Source organism: Mandrillus leucophaeus, unplaced genomic scaffold (assembly GCF_000951045.1).
Source record: "Mandrillus leucophaeus isolate KB7577 unplaced genomic scaffold, Mleu.le_1.0 Scaffold57, whole genome shotgun sequence".
Lineage (NCBI taxonomy): Eukaryota > Metazoa > Chordata > Mammalia > Primates > Cercopithecidae > Mandrillus > Mandrillus leucophaeus.
This window is the reverse complement of record NW_012106141.1, coordinates 7,032,281-7,050,952: the sequence shown is the minus strand read 5'-3', so window position 1 is coordinate 7,050,952 and position 18,672 is coordinate 7,032,281. Positions and strand designations below refer to the sequence as shown.

General features: G+C 37.6%; 1 protein-coding gene across 2 annotated transcripts in view; it reads left to right on the top strand.

Annotated features, from left to right (window-relative positions):
* The window catches only part of CCDC66 (coiled-coil domain containing 66), a 60,995-nt gene that overhangs the window by 18,357 nt on the left and 23,966 nt on the right, over positions 1-18,672 (top strand). For both annotated transcript variants that reach the window (XM_011998419.1, XM_011998420.1), the window contains exons 8-10: positions 10,377-10,508; positions 10,872-11,122; positions 11,324-11,408. In XM_011998419.1, coding sequence (XP_011853809.1) covers positions 10,377-10,508; positions 10,872-11,122; positions 11,324-11,408 — 468 coding nt within the window. The remainder of the gene's footprint in view (positions 1-10,376; positions 10,509-10,871; positions 11,123-11,323; positions 11,409-18,672) is intronic.

The window sequence follows — 18,672 nt, the reverse complement described above, 5'->3', positions numbered from 1 at the left end:
TTCACATAGTCCCATATTTCTTGGAGGCTTTGTTCATTTCTTTTTACTCTTTTTTCTCTCAACTTCTCTTCTTACTTCATTTCATTCATTTGATTTTCAATCACTGATACCCTTTCTTCCACTTGATCAAATCGTCTACTGAAGCTTGTGCATGCATCACTTAGTTCTCGTGCCATGGTTTTCAGCTCTATCAGATCATTTAAGGGCGTCTCTACACTGTTTATTCTAGTTAGCCATTTGTCTAATCGTTTTTCAGGGTTTTTAGCTTCTTTGTGATGGGTTTAAACATCCTCCTTTTGCTCGGAGAAGCTTTTTATTACCGATCGTCTGAAGCCTTCTTCTCTCAACTTGTCAAAGTCATTCTCCGTCCAGCTTTGTTCTGTTGCTGGTGAGGAGCTGCGTTCCTTTCGAGGAGAAGAGGCGCTCTGATTTTTAGAATTTTCAGCTTTTCTGCTGTGGTTTCTCCCCATCTTTGTGGTTTTATCTACCTTTGGTCTTTGATGATGGTGATGTACAGATGGGGTTTTGGTGTGGATGTCCTTTCTCTTTGTTACTTTTCCTTCTAACAGTCAGGACCCTCAGCTGCAGGTCTGTTGGAGTTTGCTGGAGGTCCACTCCAGACCCTGTTTGCCTGGGTATCACCAGCGGAGGCTGCAGAACAGCAAATGTTGCAGAACGACAATTTGCTATCTGATCCTTCTTCTGGAAGCTTTGTCTCAAAGGGGCACGTGGCTGTATGAGGTGTCAGTCAGCCCCTACTGGGAGGTGTCTCCTAGTTAGGCTACTCGGGGGTCAGGGACCCACTTGAGGAGGCAGTCTGTCCGTTCTCAGATCTCAAACTCTGTGCTGAGAGAAGCACTACTCCTTTCAAAGCTGTCAGACAAGGACATTTAAGTCTGCAGAAGTTTCTGCTGCCTTTTATTCAGCTATGCCCTGCCCCCAGAGGTGGAGTCTACAGAGGCAGGCAGGCCTCCTTGAGCTGCAGTGGGCTCCACCCAGTTTGAGCTTCCAGGCCTCTCTGTTTACCTACTCAAGCCTGAGCAAAGGTGGATGCCCCTCCCCAGCCTTGCTGCCACCTTGCAGTTTGATCTCAGACTGCTGTGCTAGCAGTGAGCGAGGCTCTGTGGGCGTGGGACCCTCCGAACCAGGCGTGGGATATAATCTGCTGGTGTGCCATTTGCTGAGGCCGTTGGAAAAGTGCAGTATTACTGTGGGAGTGTCCCGATTTTCCAGGTACCATCTGTCACAGCTTCCCTTTGCTAGGAAAGGGAATTCCCCGACCCCTTGAGCTTCCCTGGTGAGGCAATGCTCCGCCCTGCTCCGTGGGCTGCACCCAGTGTCTGACAAGCCCCAGTGAAATGAACCTGGTACCTCAGTTGGAAATGCAGAAATCACCTGTCTTCTGCGTTAACTCACACTGGGAGCTGCAGACCGGAGCTGTTCCTATTCGGCCATCTTGGAACCTCCTCCAGAATATTTTTAAATACCCTTGAAGAATTGTTCTTTTTAGTATATAGATTAGTATATAGAAACACAACTTATTTTTGTGTGTTGATTTTATATACTGCAACTTTGCTGAATTTATTCTATAAGTGTTTTTGTAGAATCTTAGTGATGGTCATTGTCCAGTGCAAGAGTTTGATGTGGATCCTTCTGGTACTATTTTGCTTTCTGGATGAGTAGATACATAAACTTTGATCTACCTTAATGCTCAAGATACTCATATATGCATAATCATAACTTAATTCTACATATCTTTCCCTTTTTTGACTTCTCAACTTTATTATTATTATTATTAGTTTTTGAGATAACATCTCACTCTGTCACCCAGGCTGGAGTGCACTGGCACAGTCACAACTAACTGTAGCCTTGACCTCCCTGGGCTCAAGCAATCCTCCCATCTCAGCCTTACAAGTAGCTGGGACTACAGGCACATCCCACCATGACTGACTACTTTTTTGTATTCTGTAGAGACAGGGTTGCTCCGGCTGGTCTCAAACTCCTGGGTTCAAGCAGTCCATTTGCTTTCGCCTCCCAAAGGGCTGGGATTACAGGCTTGAGCCGCTGTGCCTGGCCAACTTTCTGACTTTTAAAAATATTATATATATTTGTGAAATGCAAGAAAACATAAAGGATAGTATAAAATACACCTCTGTCATGTCATACAAGTTAGGAAGAGCCCCTCGTATAGCATAGTTAAGAGTTTTTTAAGAAAACATTCACTTAGTTTTTATCTACTCATATCTTAAGGAATTGAATTGGTCCAGGAAGTCTTTATACAGGAATAGGCCCAACATAAGGTGAGTGGAAGAAAACAATACATACAATCACAGGAAAGAAAAAATACTTGGTAAAACATTAAATTTAAATTACAATGAAGAAAAAGAAGAAATTGCTGTGGGAACACTCCCGGACTATAGGAAGAAGTTTCAAAAGAGATGAAAAATCTGGTATCAAAGATATTATAAATAGCTTATAAAAATACAATCTTGAATCATAGGCTTTCCTAAAGAAGAAAACAGAAGTAATAATATATCAAGTTTCATAGAAAAAAATTTTCTAGATCCAGAAGAAAGTTAGGCTGAATGAATGAAAAGAGGCCAATTTGAAGGCATATGGTAATAAGTTTACAAATATCAAGAATAAGGATATACTTCTTCAAGCATTTAAATATGAGAAAATGACAACAAAAATCAAAGTGATCTTAGATTTCTCCTCTGTAGATAGTATAGCAATATTTATAAAGGTTTAATAGATAGTGGGGCTAAAATATTTAATGCCTAGACAAGATGTTCATACATAAAGAGAACATAAAGACATACTCAGACCTGAATAATTATATAAAATATTTCTCCCAAATATTTCTTTTAATAGAAAAGTTCTTAAAGACCATTTCTGGATCAGAAAAATGGATCAGAAAAATGTAAAAATTAAAACAGTTTACAAGAATTTTATGGTTAAAAAGTAATGAGTAGCTGACACAAAAGTCTCTTAAGACGTTGTGAAATGAAAAGAGTAAGTTGCAGAATAATGCATATACTATAACCATATCTATATTTAAAGAAATACTTTAAAAGACTAGCACATACATACACACAGAAACACACACACGAAAAGCAGAATGTTGGTATTGTGTCACTCTGGTGAAGGATAGTGGAAGGAAACAAGGAGAACTTTCTAGTTCTTTATGCATTTGCTTTGCTAGAATATTGTGCAGAGTGTTTAGCTGTTGTGTGATCTCTCCATAAAGGCAGAGTTTATTATGATTGTGAAAATCAGATAAAAGTTAAAGAATGTAGAAAACTAAAGTAACTCGCCAGGCGTGGTGGCTCACGCCTGTTATCCCAGCACTTTGGGAGGCCGAGGCGGACGGATCACGAGGTCAGGAAATCGAGACCATCCTGGCCAACATGGTGAAACCTCGTCTCTACTAAAAAATACAAAAAAATTAGCCGGGTGTGGTGGCGCGCGGATGTAATCCCAGCTACTCAGGAGGCTCAGGCAAGGGAATCGCTTGAACCTGGGAGGCGAAGGTTGCAGTGAGCCGAGATCGCGCCACTGCACTCCAGCCTGGGGACAGAGTAAGACTCTGTCTCAAAAAAAAAAAGAAAATTAAGTAACCATTAGTATAATTATAAAGAGTATCTGCCAACATAGTTTGTACAGTAAACATCAAGATAAATAGTAATAGCAAGATAACAGGAATCAACTCTGAAAAGTCAAAAATCCTTTGTTAAAAAGCAGAGGTATGAAAACTCCAAAGACTTGATGCTTAAAAGAGACACACTTACAATAAAATTATACATTATTAAAAATTGTGGGCCAGATACAGTGGCTCATGCCTATAAGCCCAACACTTTGGTAGGCCAGAGCAGAGGAGTAGCTGCCTTGAGCCAAGAGTTTGAGACCAGCGTGGGCAACATAGTGAGACCCTGTCTCCACAGCACACACAAAAAACAAAAAATTAGCTGAGCGTGACAGGATGTGCCTATAGTCCTAGCTATTCTGGAGGCTGAGGTGAGGGAATTACTTGAGCCCAGGAGTTAGAGGTGCAGTAAGCTATGATTATGCCTGGGCCACAGAGTAAGACCCTGTCTCTGAAAAGAGATAAGATGCCAATATATTATTACTGTTTGTATTGGTGGTTCTAGGCAATATAACAAGGAAAAGAAATTTCAAGTCATAAGAATTGGAGAGGAAAAAATGAAAGTGTAGTTATTAGTCATGTATATGGAAACCCCAAAGAATCTATAGATGAAATATTCAAAATAAAAAGTGAGAATTAATAATTTACTAGGCTATAAAAGTCTGAACAAATTTCATAGGTTCACATTACATAGATTGTTATCATGGTTTTTATTAGTTTGTCCTCTCATCACTGTAAAGAAATATCTGGAGACTGGGTAATTTATAAAGAGGTTTAATAGGCTTACAGTTCTGCAGACTGTACAGAAAGCATCGTGGCTTCTGCTTCTGGGGAGGCCTTAGGGAGCTTTCAGTCATGGTGGGAGGCAAAATGGCAGCAGGCATCTAACAGCACAAACAGGACCAAGAGAGGTAGCAGGGAGGGCTACACACTTTTAAACAACCAGATCTTACTATGAAAAACAATGTGGAGATTCCTTAAAGAACTAAAAGTTAGGCTGGGCATGGTGGCTCATGCCTGTAATACCAGCACTTTGGGAAGCCGAGGCAGGCGGATCACCTGAGGTCAGGAGTTCAAGACCCACCTGGCTAATATGGTGAAACTCTGTCTCCTAAAAATACAAAAATTAGCCAGGCGTGGTGGCGGTGCCTGTAATCCCAGCTACTCAGGAGTCTGAGGCAGGAGAATTGCTTGAATCCAGGAGGCAGAGGTTGCGGTTAGCTGAGATTGCGCCACTGTACTCCAGCCTGGGTGACAGAGACTCCGTCTCAAAAAATAAAAGTAAAAAATAAAAAAAGAACCAAAAGTAGAACTACCATTTGATTCAGCAATCCCAATACTGGTTAACTCTCCAGAGGAAAAGAAGTCATTATATGGAAAAGATACTTGCATACACATTTATAGCAGCACAATTCGCAATTGGGAAAATATGGAACCAGTCCAAATGCCCATCAGTCAGTGAGTGGATGAAGAAACTGTGAGATAGATATAGATATATGATGGAATACTACTCAACCATAAAAAGGAATGAATGAATAGCATTTGCAGCAACCTGGATGGAATTGGAGAGTATTATTTTAAGTGAAGTAACTCAGGAATGGAAAACCAAACATCTTATGTTCTCACTCATAAGTGGGAGCTAAGCTATGAGGATGCAGAGGCTTAAGAAGGATACAGTGGACTTTGAGGGCTTGTGGGGAAAGGCCGGGAGGGGGCTGAGGGATAAAAGACTACAAAGTGGGTTCAACGTATACTGCTCGGGTGATGCGTACACCAGAATCTCACAGATCACCACTAAAGAACTTACTCATGTAACCAAATACCACCTCTTCCCCCAAAACCTATGGAAATAAAATTTTTTTTAAAAAGTAATTGCAGTTTTACCCATTACTTTCTATTTTTTTTATTTTTATTTATTTATTTATTTATTTTTTTTGAGACGGAGTCTCGCTCTGCCGTCCAGGCTGGAGTGCAGTGGCCGGATCTCAGCTCACTGCAAGCTCCGCCTCCCGGGTTCACGCCATTCTCCTGCCTCAGCCTCCCGAGTAGCTGGGACTACAGGCGCCTGCCACCTCGCCCGGCTAGTTTTTTTTTTTTGTATTTTTAGTAGAGACGGGGTTTCACCGTGTTAGCCAGGATGGTCTCGATTTCCTGACCTCGTGATCCGCCCGTCTCGGCCTCCCAAAGTGCTGGAATTACAGGCTTGAGCCAGCGCGCCCGGCCTACCCATTACTTTCAATGGCAAAAACTGCAATTTACTTTTGCACCAACCTAAAAAATAAAAAGATCTCATGAGAACTCATCACAATGACAGCACCAAGGGGGATGGTGTTAAACCTTGAGAAACCACCCCTGTGATCCAGTCACCTCCCACCAGGCCCTACCTCCAACACTGGGGATTACAATTCAACATGAGTTTTGGTGGGGACACTGAATCAAACCATATAATGGAATTAAGCTAGATATCAGTAACAAATAGTAACTAGAAAATTCCCAAATGTTTGATAAGTAGGCAGTATACTTCTGAGTGAAAGAGAAATTCACATTAGAAAATATTTTTAACTGAGTGATAATGAAAATATTACATATCAAAATGTAGGTTTCCTGTGCTGAGGGGGAAATTTTTCACCTTAAATGCATCTCTTGAAAGATTGAAAATCAAGTATCAGTGACCTAAAGTATTCATCTCAAGAGGTTAGAGAAAGAACAGCAAAATTTAAGCCCAAAGTAGGTCAGAGTGGGTATTAGTAAAACTAGAAATATGTACAATAGAATTAACAAAGCCAAAAGTTAATTCTTTGAAAAGTTATTTAAATTGATAAACCCCTCATAAAATTGAGATGAATTAAAAAGGAGACATCACTAGAGAATATGGACATTAGAAAGAGAAGGGGATTTTCTGAATAACTTCACTTTCAAGTTAATTTGGACTTAAAAATGAGCAAATTATTAGAAAAACACAGATTACTAAAATTGACACAAGAAGCAGTAAATCAGAATGGTACTTTAATGAAATTGAACCCATTACTAAAAACCCAACAAAATAAACTCCAGAACCAAATGTATTTACTGGTGAATTCTTCCCAACAATTAAGGTGGAAGTGAAAACCTTTTAGGTTGTTTATGAGGGTAGTAAACCTGATACCCAAAACTAACTCTTTATACCAAAACCTGACAGGAAATACAAGAAAGAAAAATAAATACAAGAAAGCGTAATAAATCATGATGAGTTGGGTCTATTCAAGGAATGCAAGCAAGCTAGGTTTAACATTCACAAATCAATGATCATCATATTTATAAAAATAATAGGTAAACTTAATAAAGGTGGCTAGACATAAGAATTAATGTACCAGTGTCATTAGTACAACACTGAAAGGATGATCTTTTAAAAAAGAATTGATGAATGACCTCATCAAAAGTTCTGTTCTTAGGTTAAAGTTAAGTTTATAAAATAGAGGGAGAAAATGATTGCAAATTAATTCTTGATAAAAGGACTTACATCCAGCATATATTTTTAAAAACTAAACACTCAGTAATTAGACAACCCAATTTTTTTAATTGGCAGAATTTTAATAGATGTGGCTCCAAAGAGGATATATGGCAAATAAGTACATGAGAAACGGATTTTTAGCCATCGTTTACTCTATGGGCCTTCTGGTTCCAGAGGGATTTTACATAATTTTTAAGTTCAAAGTAATTTTGTTTTTTAAAAAGTGATTTCAGCTCTGTGTTTTGCTGCCCTTCCTCCTGTAAGGTAATGGTCTTTGTAATCCAGTGTCCTGACATCCCTACTACCCACATGAATGCCTTTTCTGCCTGGCCAGTAGACAAGATAGGCAGGTGGATGTTGTCATCTTAATTGGGGAATCATGAACTGGCAAGAAGGGCTCTTCTGGCCCTTGGCAAAGTCAACACAGTGTTCTTTCCCAAAGCTGCATTTTTATAGACTGCTTTAAGGGGAGAATTACATGAAATGGAAACAGGCATCTATAGTGGACCATCTGAAAAGCCCTTTATTTTCAGTTCTGACTTACCAGCTGCCATTTGTACAGCATTTGAATCAGGAGTGAGACTAACATTTCCTAACAGAATAATTTGAAGACTAAAATAATTACATTAGGACTCTAACATCAGGAACTATTTGAGGGGAAGGTTGTAGTGGGTTTCCTATGAGTTTTCACACAAGGCTGTCACGTGAGAATAGGCCATATGCAGTGGCTTTTTGGGAGGTCAAGGCGGGTGGATTTCTTGAGCCCAGGAGTTCAAGGCCATCCTGGGCAACAGCATGGTAAAATCCTGTCTCTACGAAAAATAAAAATAGCTGGGTGTGGTGACGTGCATCTGTAGTCCCAGCTACTTGAGAATCTGAGGCAGGAGGATCACTTAAGCCTGGGACGTTAAGGCAGCAGTGAGCCATGATTGTGCACTCCAGCCTGGGTGACAGTGAGACCCTGCCTGGAAAAAAAAAAAAAAAAGAATAGGCTCAAAACATATTTAGGAAATCAGTTTTTATGTAGGGGAAGTCTCAGGTCTGTAATAGGGAGATACAGTGAAAAAGTCAGCCTGGGAAAAGAGGCTTCTTTAACTGTATGGAGGATTTAGCAAGAGGGAATGATAGAAGAAGGTCAAAACACAACACTTGTTACAGTATGTCTTGTGTTACACACAAATATTCCTTACTCACCTTCAACTAAATGCACGCAGTAAACCAAAAGGAATGCAGTTCTACCTACATCTCCCCCCATCTCCCACCCCCATGTTTTTCATTCTTCTAACTGAATGCACATTGGGAGAGACTTGTGAAAAAGAATGTAAGAATAATTTAAAGGCTTTCCCAGTCAACAACAGAAATGAAATGCAGGTAAGTCGTAGTAGCTTTGTAAGATATCTTTGAGTAAGAAATTAAAGACTAAACTGAGAGATCTGATTGTTCAGTTGTCTTAGGGTTATAAATATATATAAAACATTTTGAGTGTTTAAGGAATTTTTAAGGGTAATTTTAACTTTTGTCTAATCCGTGAATAATTTGCAATACCACTACACTAGAATATGGAATCAGATCTGGTTACATCAGACTCAAACAAATACACAGCATTCTAAGACTATTGAGTTACCTTGTTGAAAATTTTCTTTAGGGAGTTCAAAGGGTCCATTTGCAATTTGGGGGTATCCAGTCTTTTGGCTTCCGTGAGTCACACTGGAAGAAGAAAAATGGTCTTGGGCCACACATAAAATAAACTAACACTGTGATAGCTGATGAACTTAAAAAAAAGTTGCAAAACAATTTCATAATATTTTAAGAAAGTTTACAAATTTGTGTTGGGCCACATTCAAAGCTGTCTTGGCCCACAGGTTGGACAATGCTTGTTTTTCTTTTCCTTTTCCCATTTTGACTTCTAAAACATTTCTTGATGTATACTTTCTTTTACCTAAAGATAATGTTCCTTTTGAAGTGATTGTTTTAGGCTTAAATAAGTTTGATGGTTTTTAATCTGTTTAGAATGTAGGAGGACGAGATATAAGGATCTTTACTTTTTGTATAAATATTTCTTCTGATCAAAACAGTGAGTTGTAAACTATGACCTTTGTGATCTTTTCTGGTAAAAACAAGGGAAGAAAGTAACATTGTGAGGTATATTGTCATTGTAGGATTCTGTCAAACCATTTTTCTTAATTATGTCCTGCAGTTATTTCATGTAATGAAATGTTTTGTTATTTGCCTGTTGCATTTCAGAACAATTTGAGTAGAATATATATTTTTAAGAGTATCCTAAACTCATCAGTTAAAGTGGCAGCAAACTTTTATGCTACTGTTTTCGTTTTTTACTTTTTCCTTAAGATTCAGAGACTTGTTCTGGACACAGTATATTTTTCTTATTGAAACATCATAGACTGTGATAGAGCTGTAGTAGCAGAAACCTAGAAGACAGAGGGTCTCCTAGAGAGAGACATGATTCAGTAGGGAAAGTCTCTTGCTCTCACACATCTTTCTATATTCTCCTTGTTCTTGTCCTAAAGGCAATATTTGTTGTATTTCAAAGCCAAATGTAAAACAATAGTCATCTGTTTTAAATTGTTAATAACTCTTTCAGCCTCTAAAAGAGACTTTGAATTTTGAAAAATAATTTTTTTGAGACAGGGTCTCACTCTTGCCCATGCTGGAGTGCAGTGGCATGATTTCGGCTCACTACAACCCCCACCTCCCAGGTTCAAGTGATTTGTGCCTCAGCCTCCCAAGTAGCTGGGATTACAGGCATGCACCCACACCTGGCTAATTTTATTTTATTTTATTTTATTTTTTAGTAGAGATGGGGTTTTGCCATGTTGGCCAGGCTGGTCTCGAACTCCTGGGCTCAGGTGATCTGCCCATGTCAGCCTCTCAACATGCTAGGATTATAGTCATGAGCCGCTGCATCCAGCTGAATTTTGAGTCTTTTAATTGTTTTGGAGAAAGAATTTTCTGTTTTTTATTAGAAAATTCCCTTTCCTTACACTTAGATATCTTATTATATCTCTCTGCTCTAATATATTTAAAATATGATTCTGAGAATCAGAATATATCTACTTAATTATTTGTTTGAATTCAAATTCATTTGAAGTTATTGCTCCTCTTACAGATAAATGCCTCACTGGATTAAATCTGTATAAGTTACTTTAGCAAGATTTGCCCATATTAAATGATTAGAAAAAGAGAACTGAACTTTAGATAGCTTTTATGACTGTTGTTTAGGAAACAGTACTGCTGGAGCACCCTTTCAGTGCTGTGAAACAAGAACTGCAGAGAAAATGGATTGAAGAGTTGAATAAGCAAATAGAAGATGACCGTCAAAGAAAAATAGAGGAAAAAATTATATATTCAAAGGTAACTTATGAGGTTTTATGGCTATAAAAGAAAATGATAATAAAATCAAAGTCTTCAATCAAAACTAGAAGTATTCTGAAACTTCTTGACAAGACCAGAATATTCCAGTTATTCCACATTTGCCCATGTGAACCTGTTTCATTGAATGCATTATGTGACATTGCATAGCTTCTTACACCTTTTTAGAAATTTTCTAATTCTTTGAATTTCTCAAATTTTCGAAGCTAGTTATCTATGTATAAGGACTCTAAACAGTACAGTTTTGTTAATTTTTATGATGCTTATTCTGCTCTAAGGTGACTTTTAGAAATCATCTTTGGTTGTCATTTGGAATTATATATGAGAATTTTTTGTCATCATTAGGGTGAGGAACATGACAGATGGGCAATGCACTTTGATTCATTAAAGAGTTATCCTGGTTCTCAATCTCAACTGTCCTCTCGGTCAACACACAAACAACCTGAGTACTTCTGTGTGTCTCCTGACACTCAGGAGCTGGCTGATGTCAGCAGTGTTTGTACACCTACAACTGGAAGCCAGGTTGAACCTTCAGAGGTGGAGCATAGAGCAAAACCTATTAAGGATGTGGTTATGGCAAACAGTAAGAAAACAAAGTAAGTTCATGCTTATGTATTTATTGATTTTTAAGAAAGTCTCTGTGCTTTAGTAAGACTTGTTAATGTCTCATTGGTTTCAGATTTGGTATTTGTCTTTAAAATAGAAATAATCAGTAGATTTATCCCAAACAAAAATGATTTAGCTTGTTGAATCTACCTTTTTGAGGTTTTTAATAGCTAATATATGTATCTTTCCAGCTTTTTCCGTTCCATGACTGCTCTCTTGGACCCAGCTCAGATTGAGGAACGAGACAGACGACGACAAAAACAATTAGAGCATCAGGTATTGCATTGTTAAACATTGTTCTTTACCTTAATAAGTAATAGTCATGGTGAACATATACCTAAGTAAATGGAAATTTAAATTCTGATGTAACTTTACAGCATAGGTCCTGTCCAGTTGTGTCATGAATCCAGTCCCTACCCCAACTGGCATTGTAATATTAGAATTATACTTATGCTAAGAACCCAACAGTATCACACACTACAGCCACCTGCCTTCCAGTAGAGAAGGTCTTTAATATATAAGTTGTGTATATGTGAATTTGTATTGTCTTAGGTTAGTACTGGTTTTTTTTTTTTCCATCAATTTATTTCTCCTGAGTTCTGTTTAAGATGAGAATTCATTCTTTGAATAGGGATTGAACTAGAATTATGATTAAGAAATCTAATGCATAATATAAGAAAAGAGGCTAAAATTAAAACTTCCTCTCCTGATTTTAGCCTAGTGGTAAAGGGACTTTAATAGCTGCATAATTCTTCAAATCCTTTGATACATGAATTTGGCATCATTAATGTTACGCTTAGTCAGTGAGCAGACATTTGCAGAGCATCTGCTACTTACCAGGCACTATGCTAAGCACTGAGATTATTTCTTCAGTTTTTTTAATGTCATTTCCTCCAGTAGCCCTCTTAGGGTTGAAGAAAAGGCATGTAGAACTTGACAGTACAAATGGGAGATGGGAGAAGTGCATTGGAAGTTTGACATTTCCACTTCACTTACATAAATAATACTTTCAGTATGCTGATAAAACTTATTTCTACAGTCACCAAACAAATGCTTCATGGATTTTTAAAATTGATATATAAGGTTTTATATATTTATAGGACACGTAAGATATTTCGTTATATGTGTAGAATGTGTAATGATTAAGCCAGAGTATTCTGGTATCTATCATCTTGAGTATTTATCATTTCTGTATTGGGAACATTTCAAGTTTACTAACCAATTTGAAATATATAATACATGGTTGCTGACCATAGTCACCTTACTATTGCTATCAAACATTGGAACTTATTCCTTTCATCTAACCATATGTTTGTACCCGTTAACCTATCTCTCTTGATCACCACCACCCTCACACACACCCTTCCCAACCTTTAATACCTATCATTCCACTCTTTAGCTCCTTGAGACCTACTTTTTTAGCTCCCACACGTGAGTAGGAACTTGTGATGTTTATCTTTCTATACCTGGCTTATTTCACTTAACATAATGACCTCCAGTCGCATCTGTGTTGCTGTAAATGATAAGACTATTTTTTCTTTATGGCCAAATAGTATCCCATTGTGTATATACCACATTTTCTTTATCTGTTTGTTCATTGATAGACACTTAGATTGTAAATAGTGCTACAATTAGCACAAGAATGCAGATATCTTTTTGATATACGGATTTCATGTTCTTTGGATAAATATCCAGTACTGGGAATGCTGGATCATATGGTAGTTCCATTTTTAGTTTTTGGAGACGTCTCCCTACTGTTTCCATAGTGTCTGTATTTATTTACATTCCCACTAACAGTGTATAAGGATTCTCTTTTCTCCACTTCCTTGGCAGCATCTGTTATTTTTTGTCTTTTGGTTTGTTTTTGAGACAGGGTCTTGCTCTGCTGCCCGGTCTGGTATGCAGTGGCATGATCATGGCTCACTGTAGCCTAATACTCCTGGGCTTAAGCAATCCTGCTGCCTGAGCCTCCCCAGTAGCTGATACTACAGGCAACCTCCACCATGCCAGGCTAATTTTAAATTTTTTCTTTTATAGAGACACAGTCTCACTGTGTTGACCAGATTGGTTTCGAATTCCTTTCCTCAAACAGTCCTCCAACCTCAGTCTTCCAGAGTGCTGGGATTACAGGCCTAAGCCACCAGGCCCAGCATTTTTGTCTTTTTAGTAATAGCCATTCTAACTGAGGCGATATGATATCTCATTGTGGGTTTGATTTGCATTTCTGTGATTAGTAATGTTGAGCATTTTTTCATATACCTGTTGGCCATTTATATATCCTCTTTAGAAAAATGTTTATTAATACTCTTTGCCTACTTTTTAATGGAATTATTTGGGTTTTGGTGGCTGTGTGTGTTGAGTTTGAGTTTATGTATTCTGGATAGTAGCCCCTTGTTGGATGAATAGTTTGCAGATACTCAAACTACTGAATATGCAAGCTATTGAATATTCAAACTACTGAATATTCAAACTGGGGGACAGACTGTCTCTTTCACTCTGGTTATTGTTTCCTTTCCTGTGCAGAAGCTTTTTAGTTCAGTTTAGCCCTATTTGTCTGTTTTTGGTGCCTGTGTTTTTGAGGTCTCGACCATAAACACTATACCAGTGTCCTGAAGTGTTTTCCGTATGTTTTCTTCTAGTAGGTTTACATTTTGGGGTCATACATTTAACTATTTAATCCATCTTGAATTTTTTTTTTTTGAGGTGGAGTCTCACTCTGTCACTCTGAAATGCAGTGACGTGATCGGCTCACAGCAGCCTCCACTTCCCAGGTTCAAGCGATTCTCCTGCCGTAGCCTCCTGAGTAGCTGGGATTACGGGTGCATGCCACCACACCTGGCTAATTTTTTTTTTTTTTTAAGTACTGATGGGGTTTCACCATGTTGGCCAGGCTGATCTTGAACTCCTGACCTTAAATGATCCACCTGCCTCACCCTCCCAAAGTGCTAGAATTACAGGCATGAGCCACCACACTGGCCCTTGAATTGTTTTTTTGAATATGGTGAGAGATGGGGCTCCAGCTTCATTCCTCTGAATATAGATATCCAATTTTCCCAGCATTATTTATTGAAGAGTATGTGCTTTCCCCAACTATGTTCCTGACACTTTTGTTGAAAATCAGTTGGCTGTAAATACATGGATTTATTTCTGGATTCTCTATTCTGTTCCATTGATCTAGATGTCTGTTTTTATACGAATACCATGCTGTTGTGGTTACTATTCTTGTAATATATTTTGAGTCAGGTAGTGTGATGCCTTCAGCTTTGTTCTTGTGATCCACCTTGATTTAGTTATTACGGCTCTTTTTTGGTTTCTTAGATATTTTAGAATTGTTTCTATTTCTGTGAAAAATGAAGGTGGTATTTTGATAGAGATAGCATTGGATTTGTAGATTGCTTTAGGCATAATTCTTCTGATCCATGAACACGGGATATCTTGCCATTTGTTTGTGTCCTCTTTAGTTTCTTTCATCTGTTTTGTAGTTTTTTTGTGTGTAGAAATGTGTAACCCCCTTGGTTAAATTTATTCCTAGGTATTTTATTTTTTGTAGCTATTGTAGGTGGGATTGCCTTCTTTATTTATTTCTCAGCTAGTGTATAGAAATGCTACCGATTTTTGTATGTTGATTTTGTGTTCTGCAACTTTACTGAATGCATTGATCAGCTGTGAGTTTTTTTGTGGAGTCTAGGTTTTGTTTTTGGGTTTTGTTTGTTTGTTTGTTTTTGATACAGAGCCTTCGCTCTGTCGCTTAGGCTGGAGTGCAGTGACGTGATCTCGGCCCACTGCAACCTCCGCCTCACGGGTTCAAGCGATTCTTCTGCCTCAGCCTTCCAAGTAGCTGGGACTATAGGCCTGTGCCACCACACCTTGCTAATTTTTGTATTTTTTTAGTAGAGATGGTGTTTCACAGTGTTGGCCAGGCTGGTCTCGAACTCCTGACCTCAGATGATCCACCTGCCTTGGCCTCCCAGAGTGCTAGTATTTTAGGCATGAGCCAGTGCGCCAGTGGAGTCTAGGGTTTTTAAGCTATAAGATCATAACATCAGCAAAGGGGACGTTTTGATTTTAGTTGTTTTGTTTTGTTTGTTTTGAGACAGCTGTCGCCCAGGCTGGACTTCAGTGGCACAGTGTTGGCTCACTACAACCTCCACCTTCTGGGTTCAAGCAATTCCCATTAACTACAACCTCCATCTTCTGGCTTCAAGCAATTCCACCCAAGTAGCTGGAATTACAGGTGTGCGCCACCATGCCTGGGTAATTTTTGTATAGGGGACTTTTTATTTTATCTTTTCTAATTTAGGTGCCCTTTATTTATCTTGCCTGGTTGCTCAGGCTAGGACTTCTGTTGCTATGTTGAGTAAGAATGGTGAAAGTGGGCATCCTTATTTTGTTTTAGCTCCTGGGGAAAGGCTTTCTTTCAGCTTTTCCCCATTAACTATGATGTTAGCTGTGGGTTTGTCATATATGGTCTTTATTATGTTAAGGTATATTCCTTCTGTGCCTAGTTTGTTGAGAGTTTTTATTATTAAGTGATGTTGAATTTTGTGAAATGTTTTTTCTTGTCTACTGAGAAGATCATATGGTTTTTGTCTTTCATTCTTTTGATGTGATGTATCACATTTATTGATTTGTATATGTTGAATTCTCCCTGCATCGCTAGGATAAACCCCACTTAATTGTTGGGTATTAGTTTTCTCATGTGCTGTTGGATTGAGTTTGCTAGTATTTTGTTGAGAATTTTTGCATCTATGTTCATCAAAAATAGTGGCCTGTAATTTTCTTTGTTCTTTTTTGTTCTGTCCTTCTCTGGCTTTGGTATCAGGGCAATCAATGCTGGCCTCACAGAATGAGTTAGGGAAAATTCCCTCCTCTTTGACTTTTTTGGAATAGTTTGAGAAGAATTGGTTAGTTCTTTGATAGTTTGATAGAATTCATTAGTGAAGTTGTCTGGTCTTGGACTTTCCTTTGTTGGGAGACTTTTTATTACCAATTCAGTCTCATTACTCATTATTGGTCTGTTCAGGTTTTCTGTTTCTTCCTGATTCATTCTTGATAGCTTGTGTGTGTCCAGGAATTTATCCATTTCTTCCAGGTTTTCTAGTTTATTTGTGTGTAGTTGTTCATAATAGCCTCTGATGATCTCTTGTATTTCTGTGGTTATCAGTTGTAATTTCTCCTTTTTCATTCCTGATTTTATTTGGGTTTTCTGTCTTTGGTTCTTGGTTAGTCTAACAAGTAGCTTATTGGTTTTGTTTATCTTTTAAAAAAATCTTTGTTTCTTGATCCTTTGTATTGTGTTTTTTGTCTCTATTTTGTTTAGTTCTGCTCTAGTGTTTATTATTTCTTTCCTTCTACTAATTTGGAGTTCTTTTCTAGTTCCTTTTAGGTACATCATTAGATTGCTTTTTGAAATGTTTCCACTTTTTTGATAAATGCACTTATTGCGAAAATTTCCCTCTTAGCACTGCTTTTTCTGTATCCCATAGGTTTTGGTATGTTGTGTTTCAATTTTCATTTTTTCAGGAATTTTTTTTTTAATTTTTTCCTTGACTGGATGCTTGTTCAGAAGCATGTTGTTTAATTTCTGTTTATTTGTACAGTTGCCAGTGTTCTTCTCGTTATTGATTATTAGTTTTGTTCCATTGTAGTTTGAGAAGGTACTTGATTTGAAGTCAGTTTTTTAAAGTTTGTTGAGATTTGTTTTGTGTCCTAACATATGATCTGTCCTGGAGAATAATCCTTGTGCTAATGAAAAGAATGTGTGTTCTCTTAACTGATGGATGAGATGTTCTGTAAGGCTGTTAGGTCTGTTTGGCTTAATGTACAGTTTAAGTCCAGTGTTGGTTAATTTTCTTTTTAGATGATCTTATCTAGTGCTGAGAGTGAGGTATTGAAATCCCCAACTATTATTGTATTGTAGTCTGTCTCTACCTTTAGATCTAATAATGCTTGCTTTATATTTCTAGGTGTTCTGGTGTTGTGTACGTATGTTTGCAGTTGTTATATCGTCTTGCTGAATTGATCCCTTTATTATTATAGAATGACCTTCTTTGTCTCTTTTTAATGTTCATGACTTAAAGTCTTTTTCATCTGAAATAAGTACAGCAATTCTTGCTCGCTTTTGGTTCTGGCTGTGTTGAATATTTCTTTTCCATTTCTTCCCTTTTAGTCTTTTTATGTCTTTACAGATGAAGTGACTTTCTTATGGTCAGCAAATATGTTTTGTTTGTTTGGCTGGTTTTTATTCATTCAGGCAGTCTATACCTTTTAATTTACTTAGTTTACATGCAAAGTTATTAATATATGAAGACTTAATCCTGTCTCTTTTTTTTTGTAGTTTGTATATCCTTTATTCCTTTCATTATTTATCAATGTGGCTTGGTAGTTTTCTGTAGTGAAAATGTTTGATTCCTTTCTTTTTCTCTTTAGTGTGTTTCTTTCTTTTTGTTTAACATTGTGGTTTGGTGGCATCCTGTAGTGGTAACATTTGAGGTTTTTTTCTCCTCTTTATTTGTTTGCCCTACCAGTGGTTTTTGTATTTTCAAGTGTTTTCTTGGTGGTAGTTAATCGCTGTTGTGCTTCCAGGTGTAGACTCCCTGAACTTTAGCATTTCTTGTATGACCAGTCTAGTGGTGATGACTTCCCGCAGCTGTTGCTTGTCTACGAAAGACTTTATATATTCTTCATTTATGAAGGGTAACTTTGCTGGGTGTAGTATCTTTGGCAGGTTTTTCTCCCCCGCTTTCAGCACTTTAGATATAATTCTCTCCTGGCTTTAAGGTTTCTGCTGAGAAATATGCTGTTAGTCTGATGGGGGTTCTTTTATAGGTGACGAGGTGCTTTTCTCTTGCATGGTTTTTAGAATTTTCTCTTTGTCTCTTACTTTTAACAGTTTGACTATAACATGCTGTGGAGAAGAATTTTTTGCAGTGTTTCTATTTGGGGATCTTTGAGCCTCCTGTATCTGGATTACTAAACCTCTTGCTAGACCTGGGAAGTTTTCATCTTTTATTTCATTAAATAGGTTTTCTAACTCTATCCTTTCTGTTTGCCTTCTCAGACACTGAAAATTCAAATATTTGGTCCCCTCTGGTGTCCCATATGTCACAAAAGCTAGCCTGATTCTTTTTTATTCTTTTTGCTTTTTTTTCTGAATGTGTTATTTTTAAAGACCTATCTTTAGGCTCTACAAGTCTTGTGTTTTATTTAATCTATTGTTGAAGTTTTCAGATATGCTTTGTATTTCATTCAATGATTTCTTCATTTCCACAATTTGTTTGGTGGTTGTTTTTCTGATATCTACCTCTTTGGTACATTTCTCATTCATACCCTGAATTGTTTTTCTGACTTTTTTGTATTGGTTTTCAGTATTCTCTTGTACCTCATTGGGCTTCTTTAGTATTGAAATTTTGAATTTTTTTCTGGGATTTCATAACTTGCTTTTTGATTGAGATCTATTGCTGGAGAATTATTGTATTCCTTTGGAGGTGTCCTATTTCCTTGCTTTTTAAAAATTTTTATTTTTCCATAAGTTATTGGG